At 54.1% G+C, this 14,203-nt stretch overlaps 1 protein-coding gene across 2 annotated transcripts in view; it reads right to left on the minus strand.

Annotated features, from left to right (window-relative positions):
- Positions 1-14,203, minus strand: part of SORCS2 (sortilin related VPS10 domain containing receptor 2) — a 516,842-nt gene that overhangs the window by 50,148 nt on the left and 452,491 nt on the right. For both annotated transcript variants that reach the window (XM_075992934.1, XM_020282017.2), the window contains exons 8-10: positions 13,386-13,475; positions 4,303-4,482; positions 302-448 (exon numbers count right to left, since the gene is read on the minus strand). In XM_075992934.1, coding sequence (XP_075849049.1) covers positions 302-448; positions 4,303-4,482; positions 13,386-13,475 — 417 coding nt within the window. The remainder of the gene's footprint in view (positions 1-301; positions 449-4,302; positions 4,483-13,385; positions 13,476-14,203) is intronic.

A 14,203-nucleotide genomic window follows, 5' to 3' on the forward strand; every position in this document is an offset into this window, starting at 1 on the left:
GCCAAGAACAGCAGAGCCACCCAACTGAACATCCTCAGATCTGGAGTAATTGTGTTTGGGGTGGTTTATTACCCAGAACTTTTATAAAAGTGAACGGATACACATCTCTGTCTGACTTCTAGTTATCTCTCTGTAAACAAGGAGTTGCACTCACCCCTTTCCACCACACCCAGCAGCAGCAGGCGGTTTGTGTGTCTCAGATGGCCCCTCTCAGACATAGCACCTCTGACCTTCTGGATTCCTGCAATGATGTCTTGCATCCACCCCATGGGAGGTGCCTGATGTGAGCAGAGGTACTTACAGGCTTACAGTTGGTGGGCTTTCCATTCATGTCCATGCTGGGTGGTCGCAGGTAATCCCAGTCTCGGCCCTTGTTGTAGGTTATAAGTGTCATCACCTTCCCATCAATTTTTTGGTTTGCCAGAAAGACTCCTTTCACCCCTCTGACCTAGGGAAAAAATGGGAGAAGGATTGTAACCCTACCCTGGAGCTCTCGTGCCTGAGTACCCACCGTGCTCCAGCCCCATGCTGCGCGCTCTGCACACACGGCCCCATTTCACCCTCACGGCGGCCCTGCGGCTGAGGCACATTCTAGAGGTGAGTGAGGCTCGGAGGGGCCGGGGACCCAAGACCCTGCCACAGCTGCCGCAGCAAGCTCGTTCTGCCTGGCTTCCTGGCCTGAGTGATGCTCACAACCCTGAGCTGTCCTGCCAGGTCCAGACACCAAACTGCAATGGCCAGCGTGCATCAGGGCCACCGTCCTCCCCCGGGGCTCCTGGCTCAGAGCTCAGAATCCCCCTCGCCGCCTGTTTCTACCTGTTTCTGCTGCACCACAGGCCCTGGGCTTTCCTCCGGGGACCCCTCAGCTCAGCCCCCATTCAAAATAGCAAGTACTAAGGACGGGAGGGCCACGCTGGCCCAGCTTGTCCTGGGCAGGCTCCGCTCTGCCTTCCCTGCTTAGGGCTGACCTCACTCCCCAGACACTGCTCCCAGTGCGGGCCACAGCTGCCGTGGCGGGGATAGGGCAGAGTGCGTGCATGTGTGTGAGTGTGTGAGCATGTGTGCTTGTGTGTGAGAGCATGTGTGTGTGAGTGTGAACATGTGTGTGTAGAGGACAAGTGTGTGTGAATGTGAGCATGTGTGATCATGTGTGAGCATGTGAGTGTGCGTAGAGAATAAGTGTGTGTGAGTGTGAGCATGTGTGTATGTAGAAGACAAGTGTATGTGTGTGAGCATGTGTGTATGAGTGTGCATGTGTGTGACTGTATGTGTGTGCATGTATGTGAGTGTGTGTATTAGTGTGTGTGGGCGTGTGTGTGCATGTGCGTGCACTTCTGAGTGTGAGCATGTGTGTATGAGTGTGTGTGAGAGTGTGTGAGTGTGTGTGCGTGTGTGTGCATGTGTGTGCGTGTGTCTGAGTGTGTGCGTGTGTGTGCATGTGCGTGCGTGTGTCTGAGTGTGAGCATGTGTGTATGAGTGTGTGCGCGCGTGTGTGTGTGCTTGTTGACTATAGACTGCTGGGCGGGTCCCTCCGTGTGGGACTTCGGAGCAGCCAGGAACCCACCGAGTGGCCGGGCCTCTGCCGTGTCGGCAGCCAGTGGCCGCGCCGGCGGGGCGCCCAGCGGGGCTGTGTGCCTCGCGCACACCCAGAGCCCCAGCAAGGCAGGCGGGAGAAGGGCGCCGGTGCTGGGTCGGGCCGCCAGCCTGGGGCAGGGACGCCGCCGTGCGCGAGGCCTGGTTTTATTTGGTGATTGCTATTTTGTGTCTCAGCTGGGTCCCCACGAAACACTTGGCCATAACGAACGTGGTCCCTCCCATCCTGGGCAGACCAGCAGTTACCAGCCAAGGCCCCGGGGGGTCTGGCTGGCTGAGCGTCAGCTCCGAGTAGCGACGTGGCTTTGTGTGACTGCCGCTCCGTGGCTGCATTCTTTTTCTGTGGCTGCTACAAAAGATTACCACAAATTGGGTGGCTTCGAACAGCAGAAATTTATTCTCTTGGAGGCTGGAGTCTAAAATCAAGGCGTCGCAGGGCCATGCTCCCTCTGCAGGCTCTGGGGCGGGTCCCTCCTGCCTCTCCCGGTGCCGGGTGGCTCCTGCCTCCCTTGGCTCGTGGCGGCACCTCTGCCTCCTTTCCTGCGCCTTGGCGCCTCCTCTGTGTCTTGTGCAGACGTGAGGGCGGGTGCAGAGCCCGCCAGGACAGCTCAGATTGATTGCACCTCGAGTTTCACTAATTATGCTGCGAAGGTCCCTTTCTAATAAGGTCCCACGGCAGGGCCCGGGCACGAGGACGCGGACGGGCCTTTTGGGGGCCACCGTTCAGCCCATGGCAATGCCTGTCTCCCAGCTGTGACCAGGGATCCTCAGAGGCAGGGACGGAGCTGTGTCCCGAGTTCCCACTTCTAATCCAAGCTCCAGCATGGGAGGAGCCGAGAGAGGTGGCTGCCTTGCCTTGAAGCTGGGTGTGCCCTGCAGAGGGACAGACCTCCACGGCGCCTTAAAGTGCTGGCCTTCAGGGACGGCACTTGCCAGCCACACCCGGAACAAACGTGCTGGACGTGCTGCTGGGTGCACGGTGACCATGACAGCGGCAGACCTCAGGTGCCAGGGCCGCACCAGGCCCCGCAGTTATACCCAGTCCCCAGAAGAGCAAGTGCTGGGGACACAGGGTGTGCTGTCCTCCCCGTCTAATAGGGCTGATGTCTGAGTCCTCACAGCAACCCCGGAGGAAGGTACCACTGCCATCCCTGTTTCACATGGGGAAGCACAGGGAGGTTAAGTAACCTGCCTAAGGCCACACAGCAAACAAATACCAGAATATGGGCGTGAACCCAGGCAGTCAGGCTCCAGAGTTGGGCCTGTATCCACCAGCCTGATCCCTGTTTGATGATCTCAGGAAAGCGACGCCACTTGCGAGGACCCCGAGCTAGTGCTGCCTCTGGACCTGGCCATCGTCAGTCTCCTGTTCCTCGTTCCTCTTCCCTCTCAGGCTTGGTGCACAGATCTGTGCCGCTCCCTGCTTCCTCCCCTGGCTAGCTTTTGCGCAGCCTCAGCTCAGTCTTTGCACTGCCCCCTCCAGGAAGCACTCCCTGACCCCTGCCCCGGCTGGCCAGTCACCCCTATTTGGTGTCCCCAGGCGCTTGGGAGCCAGGCTTCCTGCTCCATGAGGGCTGGACGTGGCAGCCCTGCCTGTGTCCCGAGGGCGTGGCCAGGGCGTGGCACGTGGTACTTGCATCACAGGCACCGTGGCCTGAGCAGCCCAGGGAGCCTGGCCCTGTCTGAGCTCCCCTGGCCTTGGCACCTCTCCTCCGCCCCCAGCAGGGCTGCGTCATGCAGCGGCCAGGACGGCACCTCCAGAGCCAGGCCTGTCCCTGTGCGTCCTGCTCAGAGGCCCAGCAGGACAGCACCTCTGGGGGACAGGGGTCCCCGCCTCAGGCAGGAGAGGGCCCCTGCAGGGGAGCTTTCAGCAAGCTGCAGCTGCTGGGGAGCGCCCCCGGCACACGGGCTCTCGCTGTGAACAAATGGCTCCATTCATTACTTTCCTGGGGACAGTTTTCCCGCTGCTGCTGGCAGGGGAGAGATGGATGCTGAAGCCACCGTGCTGATCTGTCTGGGAGGTGCCTCCCACTACAAGCCCATAAACGCCAATGTCTGCCCAAGGCTCCGCTGGCCACCCATGGGACACGCTCCCCTGCCCTGGCAGGGACAAGAGGCCACCACGTGGCTGCAAGGGACTCGGCTCACCCTTACCCAGCGCGTGTCACCCACCTGCAGCCTGATGGCCCAGGAGCGTGTTCCCCTCACCGGGGCTTCCCACGGGCAGGGCATGCAGGAGGAACGTGGGGTGGCGGGGAGCGGTCCCCAGAGGACGCGCCCAGCTTGGAGCAGCCAGACCTGGGCTAGTCCTGGGTTTCCTGCTTGTGCCTGGGTCTGTCTGGGCAGCCTCAGTTTCCTGACTTGTAAGTGGGCGGAGGGGTCCCCTCCCTGGCTGTGGTGTCGATAAGATAAGAAGAAAGGACATGGCCCGGGAGTGCCTGGTCTGGGCGCGGCTGCTGGGGTCTGAGGGTGGGACGTGAGGAGGAGGGAGCGGCGCTGTGCAGGGCCCCGGGCGGGCGGGCGGAGCAAGTCCTAGTACCCACAGAGCACCTCTGCCTGCAGGGCCTGAAAGGTCTGGCCTTTTACAGACGGTGTTTGCAGACCCAGAGACGGAGCGTGGGGGGAGAGGGGGGAGGGGGGAGGGGGGAGGGGAGGAGAGGGGCGGGGTGGGCGGGCAGGCCTGGCCCACAGCCACACCCGCGGTCCCACCTCTAGGATGTCGATGACCACGCTCTCCTCGGCCTGCCGCGAGCTGCGCACGTCCCGCAGCGCCAGCGCGTAGTGCACGCCGCGCGGGTCCGACTGGTACAGGTTGTAGGTATCTGCCTGGTGCCACTCCTGCACCGCCACGAACACCTGGTTCTCGTCCGTGCTGATGATCTGCAGGTCCTGGGGGACACAGGGTGGGGCGCAGGGTCAGGGACGGGCTGAGGGTGGCAGAGGGAGGAAGGGGGAGCTGGCAGCAGCGTCGGGCTGAGCTGGAGCTGCATCTGGGCTCTGCGCCCCGGGCCCTGTGGGTGTGGGCAAGCCCCACTACCTCCCTGGGCTCCCCGTGCACACCTCTAAACTGGGGGGACGCTGGGAGCCTCCGTACCTGGGTGGGAGCGTGGCCAGGGACACCTCCGCCTCCTTGCCCCACACCGGGCAGCCTGTCCGCTGTGCAGCAGTGGGAGGAGGCACCCTAACTCCACGCACCCCCAGATGGTCAGCGTGACTCGGGGCGAGGGCTGGCTCCTCGCCGCCAACCAGAGGATCAGCGCGTCCTCTACTCCTTCATTCATTCACCACATATTTGTTAAGCACCTACTATGTGCCAGGTACTTTCTGGGCACTGGGACACAGTGGAAAACCAGATGCTGTCCCCACCCTTTCAACATGGCAGGCGGGGTGTCTGGAGTAACCCACCCAGCTCAGGCCCTGGGCCGCAGCTGACACAACCGGACACTCGTCCACAGCCCCTGCGCCAGCCCCAGGCTGGCACGAGGCCGGTGGGCACACGGTCTGGTGGGGAAGGCAGACTAGGACCCCGCGCGATGGTCAGGAGGCTTCCCCAGGTGAGCTGGGGAGGGGAGAGGGCTGGGGAAGGGGAAGCCAGGGCAAAGCCCAGCCTCTGTTCCTGCTTCTGGGCGCAGGAGGCTCAGGCGGCTCCTGAGTGGGCTCAGCACAGTGGTCTCAGGTTCAGGTCCACGTTGTGGGGATTTTTGAGACAGGGTCTCACTCTGTTGCCCAGGCTAGAATGCAGTGGTGTCATCATAGCTCACTGCGGCCTCCAACTTCTGGGCTCACGTGATCCTCCTGCCTCAGCCTCCTGAGTAGCTGGGACTACAAGTGTACAACACCATGCCCGGCTAATTTTTTAGTTTTTGTAGAGACAGGGGTCTCACTATGTTGCCCAGGCTGGTCTTGAACCCTTAGCCTCAAGTGATCCTCCCTCTTGGTCTCCCAAAGCGCTGGGACTACAGGTGTGAGCCACCAAACCCAATCCTAGTTCCAGATTTTTTAATTCAGAAAACACCCAAAACTCAATCAAATACAAAAGAAAACCAGGGATGACTTTGGTTTCTTGCTTTTCTTTTCTCTCGGGTGGGAGACGTGAGAAGGGGCATCGGCACGGCGCACTCTGAAGCCCTGGCAAGCTGTACCCCACGGCCACTATCGCTCGGCCTCTGCCCGCTGGGGACTGCCGCCCGCGGCAGCGGCTGCCAAGACAGGCGCTGGGCTTGGTAGGCGGGGAGAGGCCAGGCCGGCACGCGGCTGGGTGGCACGGATGGCGGGGAGAGGCCAGGCCGGCACGCGGCTGGGTGGCTGAGGACGCGCCTCGCTCCGCCCTTTCCCATCTGGGGGAGGGCGCAGGGACGTCATTGCTTCCCTGCGTGGTGACAGACCGGGTCCCCACTGTGCTGGTGGAGCACGGTCTCCAGCAGGGGTGAGGCAGCCTCTGCCCGGCAGGTCGCTCGGGGCCAGGTGACCCCTGAGTGTGAGGCTGGACCCCGCCCTCACCGCCTGCCTGTCTCCTGCACCGCGCAGCCGCAAGGCTCTGCAGAAGAGGGGTGCCGTGTTGGGGAGTAACCACCGTGCACCCCACAGACAGGGAGGAACCCATAGCCACACAGTCTGGGGTCTGTGTTTCCCCACAATTAAAGGACATGAGTCTAACACGCAGAAACAACCGGAACCAAGACACGCATAACAAGGGCAGGAGTACCGGGCAGGCCCAGGGCCCGGCGGGTCCCGTCTACGCAATGTGTGGGGTGCCTACAGGTGGCAGGCCACCTGCTGCTCTCTCTCCCCATCGGCACCCTGCCCCGTTTACTGGTCCTTCTCTGCCCGCCGGGGAGGCCTGTCCACGGGCCCACGCCGAGGCAGAGAACAGGCCCCTGCAGTCAGATCGCCCTGCAGGGGTGACTGAGGGTTCGGTGAGATCCCGGGCGCTTCGAGCTCAGGGGTGCCTTGGCCTCAGCTGCACAGCCGGGGCTCAGTGTTCGCAGCGGCTGCATTAATTCATTAATTCAGACTTTGCCTCCCTTGGACCTGGGTACATGCATTGGTAAGTGTTTTTTGTAACCTGGGAGACAAAGGAAAATGTGAAAGTGTCTCAAAGTTACTTGCCCTGCCACCCTAGAGAGACTTATTTTTTACATCTTTATTTCGAATTATTATGGGTACATAGTAGTTGTATATATTTATAGAGTGCATGTGATGTTCTGATACAGGCACACAATGTGAATTAATCAAATTAGGGTAATTGGGGCATCCACCACTGCAGGTATTTATCATCTCTTTGTGTTAGGGACATTCCAGTTCCATTCCTTCAGTTATTTTAAAGTATACCCTAACTAATTGTTGATAATAGTCACTGCGTTGTGCTATCAAATATTGCTCATTCTATCTACTATATTTTTGTGCCCATTAACCAGCCTCACTTTATGCCTCCCTCCCCGGTACCCTTCCCAGCCCCTGGTAACCCTCCTTCTCTGCCTCCATGAGATAAACTGTTTTAATATTTGGCTCCCACATGTGACTGAGAACATGCAAGATTTATCTTTCTGTGCTTGGCTTATTTCACTTAACATAATGTTCTCCAGTTCCATCTATGTTGTTGCAAATGGCAGGATTTCAGTCTTTTTTGGTGGCTAAATAATATTCCATTGCGTACCACAACTTTTTTATCCATTCATCCATTGGTGGACACTTGGGTTGATTCCACACCTTGGCGATTGTGAACAGAGCTGCAGTCAACATGGGAGTGCAGAAGCCGTTTCGACACACTGGATTCCCTTCTTTTCGAGGTCTACCCAGTGTGGGATTGCTGGGTCTTAGGGCAGTTCTATTTTTAGTTTTTTTGAGGAAACCCCATACCGTTCTCCATAGTGGTTGCACTACTTTATATTCCCTCCAACAGTGCGTGAGGGTCCCTTCCTCCACATCCTCACCAGCGTTTGTTAATTGCCTTTTTGATAAAAGCCATTTTAACTGGAGTGAGATGAAATCTCATCATCGTTCTGATTTGCATTTCTCTGATGATTAATGCTGTTGAGCATTTTTTTCATATACTTGTTGGCCATTTATATGTCTTCTTTTGAGAAATGTCTATTCAGATCCTTTGCCCGTTTTATTTTAGTTTAATTAATTAATTTCTTTTTGAGACAGAGTCTCACTCTGTTACCCCAAGTAGAGCACAGTGGTGTCATTACAGCTCCCAGCAACCTCAAAGTCCTGGGTTTAAGCGATCTTCCTGCCTCAGTCTCCTGAGTAGCTGGGACTACAGGTGCATGCTTTGTACATTTTAAAAATCAGATTATTATATTTTTTCCTATTGAGTTGTTGGAGCTCCTTATATATTCTAATTATTAATCCCTTGTCAGATGGGTAGTTTGCAAATATTTTCTCCCATTCTGTGGACTGGAGAGACCTAATATTAATATTTAAAAATGTTTATGTTTGGGCTTTCTCCCAAGTGTGATTCATATATTTTAATGTATAGTTTATAACTTTTTGGTCTTTAACATTATATGGGGAGCAGTTTCCTCTGCTGTTAAAATTATCTATAAACACCACTTTTAATGACTACATGATATTCCATTTTGTGGCTAGACTAGATTTTATTGAACCATTTCCCAACTGGTAAATCTTTAGTGTTTTCAACATTATTGCAAGACAGTCATGAACATTCTTAGACGTAGATCTCTGCCTCTCTGGTTATTCCCAAGAAGGGAAATCACTGCAATGGAGACTGGGGACATTTTTAAAGCTCATGCTACTTGTTAAATTGCTGTCCTGAAGTTTTCATTAGCTCCTTGCCCGCCAGCAGGGTTAGAGCCCACTCATTGCACTTTGTGTATGCTGATATTGACAATGGCCTTCTAGAAATATCTGCTGATCGCAGAGTTATAAATAATAGGCAATTTTTGCTAAATTTTGCATTTATTTTATTTTATTTTTTGAGAAAAGATAGAAGCAGAGACATTCGTTGATAGCATTTTTAAACAAAGGACATGAGAAACATTCACATATATGGATATGTGATTGTACATCTTTGTGTGCCCTGGTTCTCGCCTGGAGAAATATGTGGAAGGAAACACCAAGGTTCCCAGTATTTGTTATGAGGTGGAATTAAGTTTGCTTACAAGTAACAGAAACAGGCAAAAAAAAAAAAAAAAAAAAAAAAAAGGCCACTGAGATAAGGTAGAAGCTCATTTCTCTCCTATGTAAAAGAAATCTGGAAGTAGATAGTCCAGCTTGGAAGTGCCACAAAGTCACAGGGACAGAGGCTCCTTTCTTCCAGGTCACCACTCCCTGCCCCTGTCTCACGATGTGGCTCTTGTCCTCACGGTCTGAGATGAGTGCTGGGGCTCCGGCCATCACACTGACATGCAAGGCAGCAGGGAGGAGGGGAAGAAAGGCTGGCCTTCAATAGAGGGATCTGGGAAGTCACACAGGACAATTCTGCTAGCATCGCATCCGCCAGATTCTAGAAGCGTGACCACATGTAGCTGCAAGGGAAGCTGGGAAACAAGGTACTAGCTAAAGTTCGGTGTTGGTTAAACTAGCACGAAGGGGCAGAATAGATACCCAGAGTTCCCAGGAGTTTCCTCCAGGAAGTGAGGTAGTCAGGGAAGTAGGAATGAAGAGGCAGCCGGAAATTGTATTATATCTTATAATATTATATTGCATTATAATGGCACTTGTATATATTATTCTATTAGTTATAGTGAATGCATTTGAAAGGAATAATTTCAGAAAAGTTTAAAAGCATTTGTACTAGACATGACAGCGAAATTTCGCCGTAGACATTTATATACAATTCACAGAACACCCTCAGCAAATTCTTTGAGCACTCGGAGCTTGTCAGCTCACGGCCTGCTGCCTCGGGGCTCCCGTGAGCAGCCTGCTGACCGTCCTACCGAGGATTGCTCGTCGCGACAGGTCATTTCTCTCCCGCTGCGCTCCAGGGCCTCTCTCTGTCTCTGTCTTTTGACAGGTTGATTATGTGTCTTGTGTGGGTCTCCTGTGTTTGCCCTTCTTGGGGTTTGGCAAGCTTTTTAGATATTTATATTGACGTCTTTCATCAATTTGGGGACGTTTTTGGCCATTACGTCTTCAAATGATCTCTCCGCCATCTCTCCACTTTCCTTCTGCAATTCCCGCCGCGCGTGTGGTCTGCCTCGTGCTGCCCAAAGGCCTCTTGGGCGGCATTCGCTCTCATCAGTCTTCTTTCTCTCCGTGCCTTCGGCTTGATCATTTCAGTCGCCTTGACTTTAAGTTCCCCGATCCTTTCTTCTGCCTTTCAAATCTGTTTTTGAACCCCTCAAGTGAATTCAAATAATTCTCAATTATTCTTTTTAGCTCTAGAATTTCTTTTCCGTTCATTTTTATGTTCCCTATCTCTTTATTGCTATTTCCATTTTGTCCATACATCATTTTCTTGTTTTATCTGTGTTTCTCATTAGTTCTATGACCACGTGTGTGAAAGTCTTTGTCTAGATGGTCTGCCATCTGGTCTTTCTCAGAGAAGGTTTCTATTGGTTTTTTCCTTGGATTGCATGTTTGTGTGCCTCATAACTTATTTTAGGGCAAAATCTGGACATCTGAATATAACGTCTCATGTAATAATATGGTAACTCTGGTAATTAGCTTGTCCTCTTTCTGCAGAGCTTGCCATCTTTTGTTTTTATTTTCGATTGCTGTAGGCTGTCTCTGTACCAAGGATCGCCTTTCTCAGTTGCGCTTTTCCTTGGGCACGCATGGTGACTGTGCTAATCCCCCATATATGTGGCTGCTTTTCACTGTACTAGTCCTTTAATGTCTGGCTCCCAAAAGGGGAAACTAAAAGGGATAAAAATAGGCTCTGGCCCTTTAAATGCCCTGGAAGCCACTTCAGCTAGTGGTGGCTGTGACATGGTGCCCGCCTGTGTGTCTGCACCTGTGCAGGCAGGTCAGAAGCGACCAACACTCACAGCACAGCCCTGGCATCGGGAGGACAGGTCTCACGCCCGCTCTGGCTCCTGCACGCGGGTGCAGGCCGCCCGGGAGCGCGGGCCGCAGGGCTGGGGTGGGGCGTGGGTGGCCTTCACCGGGCTAAGAGCTGAAATTCTCATGGCCACAGAAGCTGCGATGTCAAAATTAACCTTGATATGCCATCCAGGCCATCACTTGGAAACTGAAAGCCTTTGAATAGACTTCAGAGTTCCAAAATAATCACACGGACAGATTCTGCCAGTGCAGTTGCTGTCGGGGGCAGATAGATCCTGGTGCTTTCTCCTCCGCCATCGTCCCTGATGTCACTTCCTCCTTTATTCTTGTGGTCTGTGGATATCAATTGACTTTAAATGCATTATTCCAAATACAGGAATATTTTACTTTAAGGTAAATTTGCATTTATCCCTTTTTATAAATTTTTTTTTATATAATTGATAGTTATTTGAATTTTTCTTCTCTTTTGTGTTTATAGCCTTGGCCTATTTTATTTTTTTCCTCTTTCAGGGAACCTGAGTATTTTTTTTTAAATAAAATCATTACAAGTAAACAATTCAAACAAAAGATATTGGCAAATATAAGAAAAACTGTTTAACCTTTATAGTTTTCACAGATAGGTAAATTAAAACACCAAAAGGGTATCATTTGTATCCTTTAACATAGAAGGAGATCAAAAAAATGATAAAATGCAAAATTTGGCAATGTTGTGTTGGAACTGATCCACTCTAACCTTGCTGGTGTCGGGTGGAAGTGTTTTAGAAAGCAAAGCTGCACAAATATTTATGTCCTTTGTCCCAGAGTTCTTCTTAGCCTTTTAACTTAAGAGAATTAAAAAGAAATACCTGCAGGCACAAATATATTCATTGCAGCACTGTTGGTAACTATGGAAAATGGAAACGGCCCAAACGTCCACACGAGAAGAGTGTGGTTTGGCTGAGCAGGGCACGGTCTCCTCAGCTGACAGTCGCCTGTCATGAGAGTGGGTGTCGGGGAAGGAGGAAGCTCGTGTGAAATGCATTCTGGGGGCTCGAGGTGGGGGCACGCCATGGCGCTTCCTGCAAATCTCACCGACGGCTTCGAGAAACACCCTGTGACATCACACCTGCAGACGGGGACGCGGAGGCCCAGGGAGCCATCGCTCCAAGTCACAGAGGTCCTGGCTTGTGGCCCTGGGCGCCTCAGAACGCCCTTGGAAACGACCTGGCAGCTGGTCCAGCCGCTCCACGCCCGCTGCGGGAGGGGCAGAGCCGGCCCCGGGCGTGGGCCTGGCCCCAGCGGTGCGCCTGCCTCTGCAACGCTGGGACAGACGGCCCGAGACTCGGGGGGCCTCTGATGGCACAGCCCCAGGCCACTGCCCAGGGGCCAAGAGAAAGCCTCTCCCATCTGAGACAATCCCTCACCCCCAGGGATGCCAGCTGCCATTGCCTGAGCTGGAGCCATTAGCTTGCAGTTTGCTCAGCTGAGCCTGGAATCAGTCTACTAAGCTTGCTCCTTTCCTTTCCTTTCTATTTTTCTTTTCTTAAAGAGAAGTTTTAAGAAGGCCTCCTGGACTTTTCCCATCTCTGGCTCCCCAGCACAGAAGCTCATGTGCCCAAGGACTTTATCACAATCTACAGCCCCCAGCTTGGAAGCCCAGGGCAGTGGCGTCCTCTACGTGCACTCTCTGCCCCAGGGCCTTTGCTCGTGCTCAGCCCTCCATGGAATCGCTTTTCCTTGCTCTTCCCAGAGCCACCTTATGTGCTTTGGGCTTTAGATGAAACGTCCCCTCCAGAGGCCTAAACCAGCCACACACGCACACACGTCCTCTGTCACTCTACGTCTCGCTCCCTGCACAGCCAACCACAACTTGCAGCTGCTTCGCACACGTGTCTGTCTCCTCGGCCTCCGCCTGTCCGTGGGGAGCCCTGCAGCGCAGAGGCCTGGCGCTGGCCGCAGCTGCAGCGCCGGCCCGCAGCACGGCGTCTGGCTTACGTTTGGCGCTCAGTGAATCCGCGTGGAGGCAGGGGAGGCTCCGCCCGGGTCTCTCAATTATGCAGGTGGGGCAGCAGTCTGTGAAGCGCATCCTCCGACTGTCCCCTGGAGGGGCTGTGACGCAAGCCTGGGCTGACTCACTCGGGCCTGGGTTTGACACCCGCTTCTGAGTCTAACTGGCTGTGTGGCCTCAAACAGGCTCCCCAGCCTCTCCGAACGTGCTCACCTCCTCTGTGAGGTGGGAATAACATACAAGCAGGGTGGGGTGGTGGAGCGAGGCTCCGGGGCAGGGCCAGGGGCGGGGTGCGGCAGATCTGCCCCAGATCCCTCCTGTTTGCTCGCCCAGGCTAGGGGAAGGATGTAGCATTAACTGAGCACCTACTGTGTGCCATGCACCCAACTAGGTGGCTGGAGTGCAGGGCTGCATGAAACAGAAATTGTCCCCACCCCTGGCAATGCCAACAAGAGCAGGGGTGGACACAGGAGCGGGGTCCCCAGCGCCTGGCATCGGGAAGAAGGATGGAATGAGGGCAGAAACCTAGGCCTGGACCAGCCTGCAGGGTCGCTAGTGAGTGACATGCTCCTGAAACATCACACGCGCGAGAGTTCTGGTGAAAGACAAAACCGGCAGAGGGAAGAGCTTGGCAGAGGCCCTAAAACAGGTAGAGGCTGGGCACATCTGAGGCTGGAAGGGGCTCGGTTGGCTGGAATGGAAGGTGTGCGGGGAGAGTTTTTGGAGGAGCATGGCCACACTTGTCCATTATGACCTGGGACACTGAGCACCTCCACACCTGCAAGCCCAAGCTCTGGCCACGGGGCCAGGTAGAATGGGGAGCCACTCTCACCTTTGGCAATGCATACTTCGGCAGCTTCATCAGGACAAATTCATTGCGACGATAAGAGACGTAGTATTTGGTCCGGTTTGTTGATGTTGCCTAACAAGAGGGAAGAAACACATTTTTAAGGGGCTTGATTTCCTGATAAGCCAGATTCTCATGAATGAAAAACTACACATTGTATTCAGCTGATGAAAATGCCCCTTTACTTATACCTGTTCTGCTTGAAACAGATAGACTCCTATTCATCCTTCAAAGCCCTATGTTAAATGCCCTTCCTTTGGGAAGTGTTCCTCTACTTCCTGCAGTTAGAATTAACCTCTTTCCCCATGCTCTCTCAGTTCCTTGTTCCCCTGCATCCAAGTTATGGAATAAGATGGAGAAAGATCTGTTTCCCAGATCTCCTGTTAAAAAGGGTGCTTTGGTGAGTCGCCGGGTGGAGGAAACAGGCCAAAGATAAGCTCAAGTCACAAAAGGTGACCACCAAACCATGACATGCAAAGCCAGACGAACACTTCCTGAGGGCTGCTGCACGGCTGCACCATTCGGGGTGCTTTACCCTGGGCAGCTCGTTTGATCCCATAATGAACAGAGGAAACTGAGGCACAGAGCTCAAGAAACTTGTCTCCTGGTGTCACAGCAGAAGAGGCAGGAGAAGAGAGGCCTCTGCTTTCCAGGGAACGAGGAGAAGAGGACAGGGCAAGGGAAGGGGCAGGGGCAGCCAAAGGGAGGGAGGAGGCGGAGGCCCCGGCGGGGCAGTTTCCTGCGACTCCGTCTTACTACTGCGTGTAGTAGGCTCCAGGCTTGCCCCGGGCGCCCGCTCGTCG

Source organism: Microcebus murinus, chromosome 16, assembly GCF_040939455.1.
Source record: "Microcebus murinus isolate Inina chromosome 16, M.murinus_Inina_mat1.0, whole genome shotgun sequence".
Classification (NCBI taxonomy): Eukaryota; Metazoa; Chordata; class Mammalia; order Primates; family Cheirogaleidae; genus Microcebus; species Microcebus murinus.